The sequence below is a fragment of the Rhea americana genome, unplaced genomic scaffold (assembly GCF_003343005.1).
Source record: "Rhea americana isolate MKP2758 unplaced genomic scaffold, rheAme1 scaffold_471, whole genome shotgun sequence".
Taxonomy (NCBI): Eukaryota; Metazoa; Chordata; class Aves; order Rheiformes; family Rheidae; genus Rhea; species Rhea americana.
Genome location: NW_028186614.1, coordinates 18314 through 34961, shown reverse-complemented (window position 1 = coordinate 34961; position 16648 = coordinate 18314). Strand labels below are relative to the sequence as shown.

At 46.6% G+C, this 16648-nt stretch overlaps 1 protein-coding gene across 1 annotated transcript; it reads right to left on the bottom strand.

Annotated features, from left to right (window-relative positions):
- Positions 1-43: 43 nt before the first annotated feature.
- Positions 44-16645, bottom strand: PIP5K1A (phosphatidylinositol-4-phosphate 5-kinase type 1 alpha; the record flags this gene model as incomplete). Its single annotated transcript, XM_085316564.1, has 13 exons — positions 44-2835; positions 3407-3491; positions 6876-7005; positions 7900-8037; positions 8353-8437; positions 8838-8886; positions 9878-9961; positions 10607-10812; positions 11398-11697; positions 12948-13100; positions 13333-13450; positions 13830-13960; positions 16583-16645. Coding segments are annotated over 13 exons (1545 nt in total), but the record flags the coding sequence as incomplete, so codon positions are not given.
- Between the last annotated feature and the right edge of the window lie 3 nt (positions 16646-16648).

The following is a 16648-nucleotide window of genomic DNA, read 5'->3' as shown; positions in this document are numbered from 1 at the left end:
AAGAGAGAAAAAACAAACAAAAAAAACAACCAAAGCCGGACACTTTTGTGGGTTTAGTAGCATACCGTATATTGCGTCTCTGTGCAAGATGGGCCGAGAAGAGACAGCTTTGTTTTTTCAATATCCATTTTAACAGTGGATGATGGCAAAAAAAAAAAAAGTTACACAGTTAAAATGACAATATTCACGACACGGCACGAGTTGTTCCAGATGGATGTGTTGGACAGGGCAGATCCCTCCCTGCTGAACCGAGAAAGGAGCAACAGATCCTGCTGCGTGGAATCGAAGTGGTGTCAACATGGAGCAGGAAAACGAGAAGTAAAGAGAGGTCCCTCAGCTCCTAATCCCTTCATCCAGCGTTTCTGTCCGGGGCGCTGGGGACCGCAGCAGGAGATCATCGCGCCCAGGAGCCAGGGGCGACGTTTCGGCTGCTCCCTGCTCCTGTGCGACTCGCCAAGCCGTCGGCAACRGAACTGAAGCCTTCGTGATGGAGAAAAGCTACTCGAGTTTTTAAAAAGACGTTAAAACTGTCTGCCACTTATAAACGCAAAAAAAAAAATTGTCTGAAAAACCATTACAAAGCAGAGGTTGATAGTTCTGATATATAAATGCCACCCCCCACCCACTCCCACTTCCCTACTCACTGAATAACTATCCCCAGAATAAAACACTTAAATACAACTTCATAAATAGTAAATCATGAAAAAAAACAAATTGAGACTTGGTTTTCTTTCCTCCTGGTAAAAAAACAAACAAAAAGAAAACAAAACATGAGTTAGGAGGGAAGATAAGAAAGTGTCTAATATAGACAGTTACTTCAGCTATAAAGTGTAACCTGCTGGGTAGAGTCAGAGGTAAAGGGGAGGGAGAAGGGAAGATCCACCAGAGACGTTTCTAGTCGTCCCCAAGCAGATCTTCCTTCGAATTGCCGGTCTTGTAACGTTAATTGGTGTTTAAAGGTTTGAGAGCCCTTGAGAACCAGACAGYCGGTTACTGAACAGAGACTGTTCTCGCGCTCCACCAAACCCCTTTRGATCCGGACACCCGGAGTAAGGCCGTTCTACTTGGTCTTTCAAAAAAAAATTTTCTTAAAAAATATCAGCTTGTCAACATCCACTTTTAAAAGCTTGAAGTGGAAGGTGTGAAAAGACTTGGCTCTGAAACATCAACTTAAAAAAAAAAACAAAATCCCCTTCTACACCACTACATTCTTTGTTTCCTTAGCAATCATTGCTAATTAGTATAGAAATCCCTTGCACTACTGCAAGGCCAAACATTTTTAAATTATTATTTTTATATATAAAAACAGAGGATGGAGGAGTCTAACCCACTGGGACCATGGGGAACAGTCACTTCATTTCTTTAAAAAAAAAAAAAAAAAAAAGCATTTAGTGAAAATAAAGATCAGGCCAACGTTTGCTCTGAGATCTCTAGATAAGTGTCTGCAGCCAGCGTCTGCGAGGCATCACCCCAGCCTTGCGCACGCGCAACGGCAACGCAACAACAGAACAACGCCTCCTTTCAGTATTGTGTCGTTTAAATCGGACACRAGCCCCCAGCGCCCTCAGGCTCGAGGCACACCGCGCTTTTGCAGAGGCAAGAAAAAAAAAAAAAAATCTGCCGCAACGCATGGAGCAGGAAGCCAGTTATGTAGGAATCTCAGTTTCAAGCTCTCGAGAGCACTGGTGTCAAAACACGGCTCCACGATGCTGGCGAGGATACGAGTTATCAAAAGGGAGCCGAGCTATAAAAACTGCGAGGTTTTTGCAAGTGCTTCCCACAAAAGGGCGCGACAGCAGAGCGGAGGGCAAGGGGAGGGAACCGAGCGAGCTAGGTTTGGTCCGTTTGCTTAAGAAATACTGAAGGCTTAAGAAAAGCGTGCCCCTGACAAAGCTCTCTCCTTTGCGGGGAACTGGGAAGGAATAAAAGGTTAAGTCTAAAAAACAGGGGACAAAGCAATCCAAAAAATCTCCCTGACATCTTAAAAGCTTTACACATTCAAAGTCCTCTGAGGAACACACCACAGTGAAGCACCTAGCTCTCCATGTCGCTGTCTCAGGACAAGGCAAGTTGAGAATCCTGCAACCAAGGATGGCTGGCAGAGGGGGGGAAAGAAAGCTCATCGGCAGCCAATATAGCTTCCACTCCCCCTTTTCTGCCGTTCTCACGCGGGATACTTTTTTGGTGGAACACTGAGCAGTGTTCACTGCATCGAACACTATTTATTGAAAAAAAAAAAGAAAGAAAAAAGTGACTATATTGCAGGACTAAAAAGAAGTTGATATGACTGCATTCAAAGGAACATTTAAATTAAATACATGTTTTAAAATACAAAATAAAACCACATTGCTCTGTCGCAAACTGCCCCAACAAGGCTTTAAGGCCCGTTTCCCCCCAGGGCTCTTCAAAGAGTTGCTCATTCTGGCCAGGTCTGTGATGCTGGCATCGTAAGCAGCTAACTCCCTGAAAGTCAGATCAATCCCTTTTCCAGAGGACTTGAGCCCATGCAGAGCATTTCCTCCTCCCCTCGACAGCCTGCTTTGCTCGTGCCAGGCCTCAGGGAAAGGAGGACAGCACAGATACACAGTCACACCTTGAGGACTCTGCTGCAAGGAGGCTTCCGGGCGTCCGAGGCTCAGCTGGGCTCACTCAGGCGTTGTTAATACTATCCCACTAAGTGTAGCCCAGCCTTTCGGCTTCTAGGTCTCTGTCCAGATAAAATTTCTATTAAAATAAAATAAATCAGCAACAGGGGCTGAACGTTTGTCAGACTCCACAGGCCACGCAGAGCGCAGAACAATCTGCTTCCATCACAACCATCTCGGTGTTGCTTCACTGTGAAGAGAAAAGAGGGGAGACGCTGGAGAGAAGCCTGCCTTCCCCRGAGGAAGGGCAGCACAACGTCTCCTTCGCCTTCCCCATCCTGGGAGAGGCAAAGCGAAGGGAGCTGTTGAGTTTAGTTGTGTTCAGGCTTTTGGATCCTCATCTGAGCCACCCCCTCACATTAAAGCAGGCAAGTCAGAGTATTTAATCATTCTCCGCTGGAATAGTGAGATGAGTCTGGTCAGATTCACCCGGTTTTATCTTTGTCATCAGACCCATTCTTGGACCTTAGGAAAGTGAGCTGCCTCTGCTTTGCCTCTCTACTTATCTAATTTAAGGCTTTTGGGGGCAGCAGATCTCACTAAAAGCATGAACAGTGCCTAGCACAAGGTAGCCTGAGCCTGTATGTACCAGACGGGAATTAATAACATCTGCTTCCTGCTCTGGCTGATTCGTACACAAGCAGCAATGCCAGTGCTTCCAGCACCTCTGAGGAGCAGCAGAATGAGAAGCCAAAGTAACCCCTGTAACTGTCTGTSCAACTACAGAGCTGCTCATTTCCTCCCTAAAAGGAAGTACTCACAAAGCTTATCTCCGTCTCTTGCAGGTCTTCAAACTGTTCTCTCAGTTCTGAGGAGTGCTCTGGTATGGAAGGCCCTGGGGAACCACTGGGGAAACAGAAGGGAGAGACCTGTAAAGTAGTTTTTAAAATGAGCCATCAGTAAATCACATTTCTTGGCTATCCTGCTGTACCTGGCAAACTGGAACATCCAAGCACTGCACAAAGGCTTTTGTTAGGCAGATTTATTACATGGTCACAGGCAACATCATCCCTACTGGCCCAGGCATCTAAAACAATTCCTAGAAAACCACTCTCCCGGTAAACGTGACTTCAAACATTAGGAACAAGAACCTTTCGCCCAGCTAAGAAGCAGCATCTCTTTACAAAAAGTCTTCAAGCACATCAACATGAAAATGATCCCCGGTGAAAACCATCCAGGCACAAAGTATCCGATACCCCTCCGCTGCCCTGATGACTAACCAGCGGAGGTTTTATGATTGCCTGCGGATGGCACGCCCCTCTTCGCGGAGAGCGCTCAGCCCGCCTGCTGCTAACAGCCAGMACTTGTCACAGCCTGCTGAAAGTGCATTAATTGGTAGTACTCCATCTCCTGTTGCCATTGTGCAGAAGGCATCAAGCTGTTCGGTCATCAGGTCACACAGGACCCCACACAGACACCCTTGGATCAACAGCATCTCTTTAACGCAAATGGAGACACAAGTGTCCTTGTCAGGAGCACAAAACTCCATCTCTGCCTAGATTAAGYCTCACCTATTTGGCTGGTTACTCTCAGCTACTCTGGCTACATCTTCTGTTGAGCTTTCTGACTGGTCACTCCCCAGCGCAGAAATTAAAGGCAARGATGCTCAGTGCTAGTTACAGCACAAGAATTCCTCTCAAAGCTTGTGCAAGCAGCAGTGTCCTAACGCAGGGCCAGGTGATCAGGCATAGAGCTTAGGAGAAAAAGAAATGCCCCTCTAAAACAGAAATCAGCCTCTGGAACTCCTTGCCACAGGATGCCAGACAGCATGTGGGGCTAGAATCTTACCTTCCCAGTGGCACACGGTGACATCTAAACATCTCAAACACTAGCAGGCTTTTGCCAGTGAGGTTAATGACAGAGCTGGACTGCGAACCAGGGGAATACCAACTGTTCTGCCCTTCCCATGATGAGRACAGGCTTTATTGGGGTCTTGCATAAGGAGGGAAACCTTCCTCACTTGTTCAGCATCACACCCACCTCTACAGCCTTGGGCTCTACTGCCATCAAGAAGCAATCAGACCTCCGAGATTTGCCCTGCTGGATCAGTCACTAAACTGGGTCGAGTAACTCCCTACCGGGGCGGCAGGGCAGGGAGAACCAGCTCCGTCAGTGCTGAGCAGCAGGGCTTGGCTGTCCACTCTGCGAGGGTGCCCACGCCTGCATAGCACTGCTTACACCACGATTAAGAGCACATCTTCAGCACGCAGCAGAGAGGCACGTGGCAATGTTTCTGAGGACGTGGGGTTGTGCTGCGAAGCACAGGCTGAGGTGGTTGTAGCACAGGAAAGAAAAAGCTGAGCTCGTGTTTCAAAGGCAGGCCTGGAACAGGCCAGATCCTGTCCAGCCCCCACACCTACCCCTACAAGGGCAGAAGTTGAGAGCTGCTCTAGCTGGAGAGATTTCAAGTAAGATACTCTTCGTACAGGGTTGCAGAGATTTAAGAGGTTTTCCTTCCCAAAGAGTGACAAATACCCCACTAGACAGGCTAATTCTGTAGAGAGGGGGAAAAAAATCCCTGTTTAAAGCCATTTAACAAGTTAGGATGTTAGAAAATAGTAATCTACAAATTGCTTTCATTCATTACTGGGCTTGCAGAGCTCTACATATCTTCCAGGGCCACAAAAGTGAATTTAAGCCTCTGATATCAGGCTTGCTTTTAGCAGCTCAGAGTCCAAGGGCCCTAAAGACCCAAGTGAGAAAGCACTGGCCCATTCAGTATCTTCGATTTCAGTGCCACAGCCTACTGGCACTTTTTTTTTCCTGGGATGTAGGCAAAGAATAACCACACGCATGTGCCTGCAGAGTATGGTAAGCGGTAAGCGTTGTCCTCCCCTCTGGAGGTAGTGCACTGCCTCCGGAGGCAAACACAGCAGGCTCTGCATCTGAGGAAYCAACCTCACGAGTCAACTCAACGGAGCAGGCAGGTTTAGGCTTACCCACCTGAGCAGAAAAAGATGCTCAGCACCACGTTATACAARGAGGACACCTCAGCCTGAAAGGTTTTATCATTCAGCCGTTTACCGTACAGCAAGCAAACAGGCTATGGATCGCTGAGTCTTGGCACAGGGCCCACTGTGTTGAAGTGCTGCATTTTAGAAGCAAACTGACTGCACAAGAACTCTGCAACCCCCAGCCAGCAACAAGCACAAGGCCAAGTCTTAGGATAAGTCTCACTGAATACACCCTCCAGTCAGAAGAAGGTTTCAGGCAAGGTCTGAAACCTCTCACCTAGACAAGAAGATGCCGGGAGCTGTTCTAGGCAAATCCTTTGCTGAGCTGTCAGCTTTATGCACTTGTACGCCCACTGACCTACGTAGAGATTGAAGGAGAGAGACCTGCAGTTAAGTAAATAGAAAGAAAGCCTCAGGCATGCTGACGTACTGGAAAGGAGCAGCTCTGGTTTAGGATCCCTCTCAAGAAGTTTCCAGGTTTTAGAGAGGGAGTAAGAGGTGTTAATTGTGATTGTATCTTGTTTTCCTGTAGCTCAGGCAGAGCACACACTTCAATCAGTGCCACTCTGCAGGCAATGGGTCAGGAGTGAGAAAAATRGTTTCCAGTAACTTCTAGGAAGAGAAGTTAACACCTCTGAACAGCTTCTGTGAAAGGGATCGTCCTCTGACCACAGCTCCTCCTCACACCTSCTAGTCTTGCCCCTTTCACAACAAAACGAAACATTCAAAGGCAGCCAGCCATAAGCTCCCTCCTGGCTCTCCATGCTCTTGTTTCTGACATGTTTCGAACTGCACCTGCACACATCCCCRCAGCCTCCTTGCCCAAGAAGTTGTAGGAGCTCAACGCTTATCAAATCAAYAAGATGCAAGAGAACCCAACCCTCCGAGAGGGGCAGCAAGCAGGTCACTTTCAAGATCATCCACATCAATGYTCTTCACGTACAGCAACACTTTCACCAACTCACTTTAACACAAACCCTTCAAGTCCAGAACAAAGACATTAAATACAGAACAAGGAACCAAAAGCCACTGCAATCCCCACACTGCCCAAGCAGAAGATGCAAAATCACRTCATCTGTAAAAGACTGCAACACAGGAATGATGACACGATGCTCCCCCCTTGCACATGCTCAAACTGACAGGACTGAACTTGCTCAAAYAGCTATTTCTGCAAGCATGCCAAAACCCCAAACATCCCATAAAGCAATGCACGCCTCATGAACCCAACCTGCAGGAGCTGTTGGCCTMCCACGTGCTGGAACAGCGACAGTCTTACCTATGTGCAGGCGAGTTGAGGCCTCCACTGCCCAAGGAAGAGGTGGACAGGGTCGTTGCAACAGAATCGCTGTTAGCTTCGTCTACCGGCAGCGTCCTGGGCAGGAGATCTGGACGACCAAGGTGGGAACCTGGGTTAAAGCACAGAYTTTTCCATCATCGGTGCAACAAGTGGGATCGTGCGACACGAGTTCCCACACTAGCCACAGGTCAAGATCCGCACTGGATCCGTCCGAGATGTCTAAAATACCCGAGGACAGAAGAACCAGCCCTGCATTCAGTTCTCTGCTCTGAATCTAAGCCTCCACAGTACTGTCTAGTTCAGTTTCTCCACTGGCTTAAACCCTGAGGGCCTGAGCTGCTGGGAACAGACCATACACAAAGAGACTGCCACAGTCTCAGCCAGTTTCCCATGTGAGTGGGGGCCTCTGGATGCTTAGAAGAAGCTGAAAGATCCTAAGAAAGTAGATGAAGTAGTACCTGGCCTCATCTTGGTTGTGAGCAAAGACTGGCTTTTACTGAAGCATGAGGTTCATCGTCCTGTCCCGCATTTGATGTAACAGGACACTCRGAAACAGTCAAGTCACTTTTTTTWWAAAAAAAAATCTTGCCAGTTTCTTTGCCTCAGGAAGCTGCTGAGGCAATTAGTTTAGCAAGATAACTATGCCACACAGAAAATCATCTCCCTACAGTTCKTTCTTCTCCTCCTCTTCACATGAGGGGAATCAGATTAAAAGGATCCTCCCAAAAATGCAGCAATGGGCTGGGAGGGGCACAAATGAAGGGCCCACTGTCGCTCTAGACCTCCTCAGTATCTTCAAAATGCACTTTGGTGCATAACTGCTTTTGACCCCCATCTGGTTTCACACACCCACAATTCCAGAAAACAGCTCCCCTAGCAAGCTGGCAAGACTGTTCTGCATGGTTGAGAGGAGGCAGCAAGCATTGGTGACACAAATACAAGCTTCAAAAAAAAAAAGAAAAGGCGGGTTTTTGTTTTGTTTTTCTTAGGCCCAGGCACTAACCTTGTTCCACGTCCACTTCTGTTGTTACTTGTGCTTTTGTCTCATATGACATGTGTGACAGGGAAGGCACTCCTCCTTGACAGCTCCTCCGAGGAACTGCTGTGCCAGACCGGCTCTTCTTAGAAGGAGAAGGCTTTACTTAAAGACAAAAGCCAAGACAGCATTTTACTAACCCGTTCCTCTCAGGAAGGACAGAAAGACTTGATACAGCAACTKTTCAATGACAGTCTGACGTGAGGGCTGCGCTCTGAAGGAACATGTTAAATGATGAAACAGCTCCTGTAAGGTCATATCTATGTGGCAAGAATAAGCTGGAAGGAAGCAAGAGGTGACAGTCCAGACTTCCAAAACACTCTTACATGCTGTCATTCACCTTCCTAAACCGCAGGTGCTGAGCAGGGAGAAGCAGAACTGGTAGCAACTGTGGGGGTGCAGCCGCATAGAGGTACTTACATGGTATTTTCTTGAACGCTGTGTTGCACATGAACCGTTGGAACCTTTCAGCATAGAAGCTGGGCCTGTGCACGGATACAGTGTCCTAAGAAAGTCCAACAGACAAACGTTAACGTGCGAATACAAATTAACAGGTGTTCAAGGTTAACGTGAGCTTTTTCAGACTGTTAACCTTGCTGTGTTGGAGTAGGAACAGTCAGGGRTTCTTGTATCTAGTGACTAGTAACTGCGAGAAGTAGATCGGATTAAAAAAAAAAATGTGCATTGTATTCAGAGCAATGAAATATTTGATGTAGATGACCAATACTGTTACAGCCCATGTTTCCGAGGGTACCTAAAGGCTATTCCTTCTATATAAAGGGGCAGCCACAGACAGGCCTTTAAAAATCCAGGCTCCTACGCCCAGAAGGACCAAGAACAGGAGACAGTTTAAAGAGACACTGGTATTATTGCTGATAGTTAGAAGGTGTGTTTTTACTACTTACTCCGTCATGTACAAGGGCTTTCCAAGAGTGCTCCAGCTTCTTGATAAATCTGACAAAGGAGAGGATTAAGAACAATTTTAACCCCAGGTCTCCATAACCTGCATTACATCATGCTCACTCAGTGCCAAGCCTGGCTTCTGACCACAGTGGCAGAAACATCCCAAACTATTAATAATTTTGGCTTTAGATTGTCTTGATTACTGCATCTTTCTAAGACTGTTCCACAGACACCTGGACTGATCATCTCTGGGCATACCTGGACATGCTCGCAAGGTGGATGGTTTTGCTTTCCTGACCCCATCATACAGTCCCACATTTCCCTTATACCAGCCTTCCTCACCGCACCCTTCTGAGAGCTGACTCAGCTCATTAATTCAGTAGAAAACCGTTTCTGCTGGGCGAACGAACCGAGTGACCCTGAAGGCAGGTCCAGAAAGCAGAGTCAGCATAAGGTGAGAGAGAAGGACAGCAGGAGCAGAACAAGACTTTCCCCTTACAGTTGTTAGACCAGCCCCTCACATTTCAAGAAACCGCAGCTTTGGTGTTTCACGGCAAGATACCCAAAGGGAGGGTTTCACAGGCATAGTTAACATGGGCAGTTAACTTGCAGCGACTTTGACAGGGACTTTACATACATAACCTTGCATATTTTGCATTTTAATAGAAATAGAAGTCTTGCAGCTATTTATGTTTCACAGGGAGGAGTGGTTATAGCCATTTTAGGCCGCCACCTATTTTTTCCTTGCCACTTCCTGCACACTCCCTATGTACAATAACCATAGCACAGAAAAACTTCATGAGAATAAATCTATTCTGGAAACACGAAGTAAACACAGCAAACAAGACCCACAAAGTGATCCTAAAATGCCAATGTCAAACCAAAAAAAAAAAAAAAAAAGGTGGTTAATAATAATAATAAAAACCCTTTGTGTCTGAACTATTTCTTGAAAGCCAATCTTGATACCCAAGCAAGGGCAAGCAACGCTGTAAAGTGGACTTCACTCTTTGGTAATACACAGTTGTCAGTAAAGGTTTCTCACCTGTAGGACTGCAACACATCAATGATGCCAATGTACAGAAGCAGTCTCTCCCCCTTTGCGTTGCGGGCTGGAATGCCTCCCATCCTACAAACAGGACAGGGCAAAAAGCATGGAACAGTATTTTCACACCTCACAGTCTGTCTCAYGCAGCCTGGCATGGGCTGAGTACTAGCTAAACTATTTAACAAGTGTCAACATGCAGGAGGCACCTACTGTTGAGCTAAGAAATTGGGGAAGACAAGCCAGAACAAGATGTTATTTTGTTAAGTTAGATAAACTTCCAAGAAGTGATCCCCTTTTCCCTCTGCATGCTGATTTTATTGAAGATGAGGATTGATTAATCCCAACTCGCCTATGAGAAAGATGAAGAAGCAGTAAGTGCATCTACTGTTGTTCATACTGAAGATGGCAGCTGGATTTCATGGGCCGTTAGTCCAGCAAGGCAATCGCTACGCCTCAGAGACAGATGGAAATAATTGTTTGAAGCTACTAATAACCATTGGGCAGAGACAACTCAAACGCCACCTGGAAATCCAGAAAGCACTCTGTACGTTAAGGAAGAGGAATTGAAGCCAAATGCTTTGCACAGGAAGACTTGATATCAAAACCTCTCTGCCAAGCGTGACAGCAATCATACACACCCCAGTCCGCATCTAAATTCAGTCTCCATTACCCAAGCTTAGCTTTTACCCCTCACAATACTTCAGTGGAGCAGCAACACAGACTTACTGGTCATCTGTTTCTATGGTGCCACCTCGCCGCGCCTCTCCTTGGATAGATTCCATGGCTGTGGAGTAGAGGGCCTTCTGGGCAGCTGGTCGGCGTGTATCAGTCTGGGATGTCCCATCTGCCAACGCATGCTCTCTCTGCGCCTGATCGATGTTATGGATTGCCACAAGCAAACTGTAATCCATGATTTTAAAACTCTGCAGGACCTGGGCAGGAAGTCAACAAAGGCTCGTTCAGTATTGCAAGTCTAGGAAAACTGTCAGAGCAGACAGTTTCACGACTGTAATCAGTGTTTTTGCTGAGAGGCCCGAGTGTACCGAGGGGATGGCTTTTAATCCACAGCTTGTGCACACCCATCTCATCTATAGGTGCCAAAAAGGGTTACAGGAAAGCCATCGTTACTCTTCTTATGCAGACAGGGACCCAAGCTAGAAGACATTGACTTCTGCACAGCTACTCAAAGGCAGTTCAGAACTTGAAACTGGACTCAGTCTAGCTATCCTGCCACTCTCCCAGCATCTTGCCCTACTCCAGAACACAATCTTGGCAGASGGAGGGAAGACACTGCTTCCTCTCCCCCAGAGGCTGTGCTGAGCTTAATTCAGATCAGAAGCACGGAAGGAAACTGTGTTCCAGGTCCTGTTACTTGCCCATGCCATCACCAAAAAAGAGGTTCTCTAGTTGACATCCCAGACAGAGGCTGCAAGGATGGTGGCTGCTGCCCACTTTTCTTGGRAAAGGCTCAGGAAAGGGAAAGAACTCTCCACACTGCCCCTCACCCTTCCACTTACCAAACAGTCTCTCTGTAATGTTTTGCATAAAGCATTATACATGTCAGAGTCTAAGAACAGGCCATCAGGGATGTCCTGCATAAAATCCAAGTCCTTGTAGGTTGGGAAGACCTTCTCCCGCTCCTTCTGGGAYGCTCGGCGTTTGTAGGTGGAGCCCTTCAGGTCGTACTTGAGGTGCATTTTCACAGAGCGTGGCAGTAGGTTGTTCATCACGACAATGCGGATGTTCTTGCCCCCGGCCTGGACACAGTACAAGCCGTAGAACTTTGGTAGCAGCGTCCTTGGGTTCTGGTTCAAGTTCTGGAATGCCACAGACACAGAACATTTTCAAAGCCATTCTGGTTACTCATGTGCCAGTCTGAGCAGTTGTTTGCTCCTTCTTGTGCCTCTAAACCGAAACACAGCTGGTAAGGAGTTGAAACAATTGCCAAAGCTAAGAGGCAAGGTGAACACAATGAACAGACGAGTGATGTTATTAACAACCTCTTTGCAAAGCTGAATGGTTCAGATAAAGCTCATAAATGCAAAAGGAATTTGTTGCTCACTCACACAATCACCTGCCAGAAGCTAAGCCAGGGAATCTTCAGAGTAGAGGATGGTTTTGTGCTTAGCCTTTTTAAATTTGGCACTTAGGTCAAGCTAAAAAGATCAGGAAAGGGATTGATCTAAAAACTGATGGCTGCAGAAGACACTRGACAATCTTGAAGAAAAGCAATGTGGTTCTGAGATACAATCAAAGCAAAAAATACTTATGGGTCCAGAGGCAGTTTAGCGAATTCAGCTAGCACCCCCAACAGCATTAAAAATTCCAAGGCACTTCTGCAAATCAAGGATATCTCCTGGCTAAATTCCCATTCACAGAGGTGGCTTATAAGGGCCTCGCTGGACATCAAAACAGAGCAGTCAGATCATACACATATCACATTTCAGGGTGGGATCTGATTTTGCTCTAGGACAGAAAAAGGCTTTTTCTTTTCTTTTTTTCTTTTTCTTTTTGCACTATAACCACATTTATAAAATTAACATGCTTTTATTCCCAAAGCTGCTGCCTCTATATATAGGAACTTAAAATCAGAGTCCATCAACAAGATACTTTATCTTTGCAAACAGACCCAAGTATAGCCCTCAGAAGGGGAGGGGAAACAGAAGAGCAGCTTTACAAGATAAAGTACTGTAGGTGAGACCCTGTACGGCAACTACCTCGAGAAAGCAAAAAGCAGCTCACAGTTGGTCACATAACGGCTCACGAGCCTCCAAAGGAGTCCAAGTTACAAGGTGTAGCGCAAGACTCCTGTACAGCACGCAAGGCTTTCGACACCCAGATAGCCTGTGTTACTCAGCAACTGTCTTGGTCACTGCTGGCACTGGACAGTTGAGATGGAAGGAGGATTGGTGGCACCCCAAGTTTGCACAGCCACTCTCAGTCAGTTGAGGCACAAATCAAACTTCCACATGCATCTACCAGGCAATACATAGCAATATCTGTCATGTTCATGCCTTTGGGGACCCCTCTCCTAGCTTGCAGAGGAAGCCTCATCCAAGTGACTTACCATGTAGTAGCCAGGTAGCAGCTTCTGCAAGAACTCCGCCTCTTTGTGCTGAACTGTTTTGATGATAAATTCATCATCACTGGATACATAGAAGAGGGATCCACTGGCCCCAGAGTTTGAAAGTTCAATGAGCGGATCATTGCAGAGTGAGTACTGCGGAAGACAGGATGAGAAAAGTAGAGGTGAAAGATCAGCAGGACACCTGAGCACACAKGCTCTTCCTTTTAAGCACTAACAAAGGCAAGCCCTAGGGACATACTCAGCATTCACCACTGCGCTTGCCATGGGGCCACACCGTGCTCCATGGCACCGACAGGGCAGAGGGGACAAACCACCAGTCACAGAACACGCGACAAAACGGAACCTCATCCGGCCAACAACGTACCAGGTAGTCATCCGGTCGGATCCCAAACAGCTCCCGGAAATAACGAAATGCCACTGGAGCATAGGTTTTGAACCGGAAGTCATTGTAGTGATGAGCTGGGGTTAGGTTACTCCCTTCACTGATCAAAGGGAGAAGCACATACGTGAGTATTTGTATCTGAAAGGCTTCTTAAGAGACTGCCCTAGAAGTGATCACCCGCTGGCTGGCTCTAACGTACCCAAGGGCTGGGAAGCACCCACCCGAAAGGGACACATCTAGGCACACACAWCAGCAAACTGGCACTTGTTCACACAACCTCTGATGTGTCATTTACAGGGAAGAGACAGGGTTTTTCAGAARCAAGAGACAGCAGACAGGAACCAGAGCTAATCTGTAAGCAGTACATTAAGTAGCTCCGTTCAAGAGTTTGGTGCTGCTTCCCAACGTGCAAGTAGGACTAGGAACTAGTGCTGCTGCTCACTATCAAGTACAGCAGAGAGGAGAACGCAAGCACTGACCTTGGGAAGAAAATACTTTCTACTACATAGAAATCTTGCATGAGAACATCTCTTTCGGGTTTGGTGCTCAAGCTTCCAACTGTGTGTGTAATGCCCAGCTGAATGGCACCTTTCAAGGCAGATGAGGTTGTCTGGAGGGGGAGGAAACAAATGAGTTAGACATGATGTGAAGCAGCATATTACAAATGGGTACGAACAAAGTTTCAAGAGAAGAAAAGAGCCACATGTTTAAATCAGCTAGGGTATTTTACATCTACTGGCTCCAGCTTCTTCTATTTTTCTCATTGACTAATGCCACTTTGGCTGCCGTGTCGCATAGCGGTTTGAAAAGGGCACATAGATATCTACACCTCAGTAAGCTGCRATGACAAGACATGGAAGCTGCTGCCAAACTAGGGAATATCCTATTCACCTGGGAACCTGTCTACATCCCTGACCACATCCTACTCGATTTTTCTGCTCTGAGTGGCAGAGTTGTACAAGACTGGAATTGCCATGCAGCCGGTCCTCCACAGATTGGATTTCCTCCTCCCACAGTGTTCATCTCAACATCCTACAGTCAGAGGGAGAAGATATCCTGGGACTGCTTATCTCGCGCCTCCTCTGCAAGTAAAACATGCTTTCCGACACGTTGGTCTGTCAGGTCTTAAGATGACACGGTTTGAAGTTTGACATTCTTCAGCTTGGGCACAGACTCAGGCCTTCAACAGGGCCAGGCAGGCACAGCCACATGGCCAGCACACAACACACTTCTGCTCYAGTACTGTCTCATCCCCCTGCCCAGCTCTTCTGCTAGATTGTGGCTCTTCAACACTAAACAGCTCACTGTCATTTTAAAATAAGGAAAAGCAAAGACAAATCCTACTCCTGCATCCTCTGCACAGACCGCCCCAAAACAATGTAGGTCTGTGTTCTTGTAACAGCTACTTACATCAAGAGTCCTCTTCTGTCTATAAAGCACATGATCTCTTCTCAGTCCAGAGACATGCTTCAATCCAGCTCATGCTGTCCTTCCCCAAAAAGCCAGCTAAGACCAGCTCAACACCCCTCATATTAATTCCCTGAGCATGGAGACATGAACTCTGCTGTAAAGCTTGCTGGAAATGTTGAGGCTGCGGAGCAGGTGCAAGTTGGATTTGTGTGCTGCAGCTCGTGGATATTTCACTTGGCTTATACATAAAGCAACTGAATTCACAACAACAGCCAGGGCTCATGATCCAAATAGTTCGTGTTTTTCCTTAAGCTAAACAAAGCTCAGCCCCCTACCACATGCAAGAAATCACTGTAGATCAAAGCATTTGGCAGCAGAGGGATACCTCAGTATCTAAGACCAGATTTGAGGGATAAATATCTCATGCCTTTTCCCAGACACGCATCCTCCATGAAGCCTTGTAAAACGGACAGGAATATTTCACCCACTTAACTGTTTCTTTCCTATTATAGCTACAAGATCTGCTTATAGTTACCCGAAGCAAGAGAGCAACAAAAACTTGCAGCAACCCCAGCCTGCCATCAGGCAACAGCCTCTTCTACTTCAGCYATCTGTTTTACTTCAATATTTGCTGGAGAAGGAGGCAGAGTTTGAGTTTACTTTCCTTCCTCACCTCTCTTCAGGCTAAAGTTGCTTGCAAACAGATCTGAGTTCAGCATGCTGAGCCCTCCTAGTCCTACTTAGGCCCCAAGGACAGTCCTACTGTTGACAAACCTAAGTTACACACACAGTACAGCATTGCTCCCTTGCTTGTGAGCACAGAGCCACAGGATCAGGTTGCCAAGGAACAAGTATTTTTCTCTTTWACTAGCCAGCAACATCAGTGGAGCAGCTGGCTGCATGTTTACAATTGCTATCACACAGCAAAGAATTATAAAAACAACTTATGACCTCTGGAAAAGGAGAGGGAGGGAAAGGACAGCCTGTCCGTTAGTTTCGTTGCCAGATAAACCCCATGTAGCATCCCACCAGGTTTCCGAGATCCTTGCAAGCAAGCATTTCAGGCATTTACATTGGCTTCTATCTTCTCTCTCCTAATACTGCTGTCAACTTTCTACCTCTGAACTTGCTGGGAAAGCGAAAGTCAGAGCCCAAAGCTAAAGGCACAAGCAATTYCAAAAGGCACTATAACAAAAGCCAGTTTCTGTAGAAACACCACTTGAATTCCTTCCATTCTCTCCGATCCCTTAACAGACAGGTATGTAAGTACATCTGGATTACTCGGACCAGAAACTTCCCTTACGAGAAGCAACAAAACGCTGGTGCCAAATCACTATCTATTTAAAACACACCCTAAAACTAACCTCATTTCAGAGAAAGTTGGCACATCCCAATGAAGCCTAACAACCTGGAAGAAGCATCCACAAAATACCTACGTTTACAGGCTTGTTTAAGAAAAAAATCCAGACGATCTCCCCTTTGTAAAGCAAATTCCAGGAATGCCACAAGATCTGTAGAAGCTATTGTGGCCGAAGAGCATAGAAAGCACCCTGTAAATCAGAAGAGGCCTAAGAAGTGTTGCTAATGGGTAAAGTCTGAAAATAATCCCCTCTTTAGAAGACCATAGCAGAGAAGCCATCTGAAATACATGCCRTCCTTTGATTTTTCAAGCTTGGAAGGCTGCGCTCTCTCTGAGATCATCTTCAGCAACTTACAGGCATTACCCACCACCTAATGCTGAACCTTGTGAGACACACTGGTGTTCTGGGCTGCAAAYAGGAGAGGGATAATATTTAGATGAGTTGTGCAAGAGGCAACCCACCTTTTTGTAGGTAGTCTCCCCTGTGGAATCCACTCCTCTATGTCCCTTCTTTATTGTCTGTGAGCC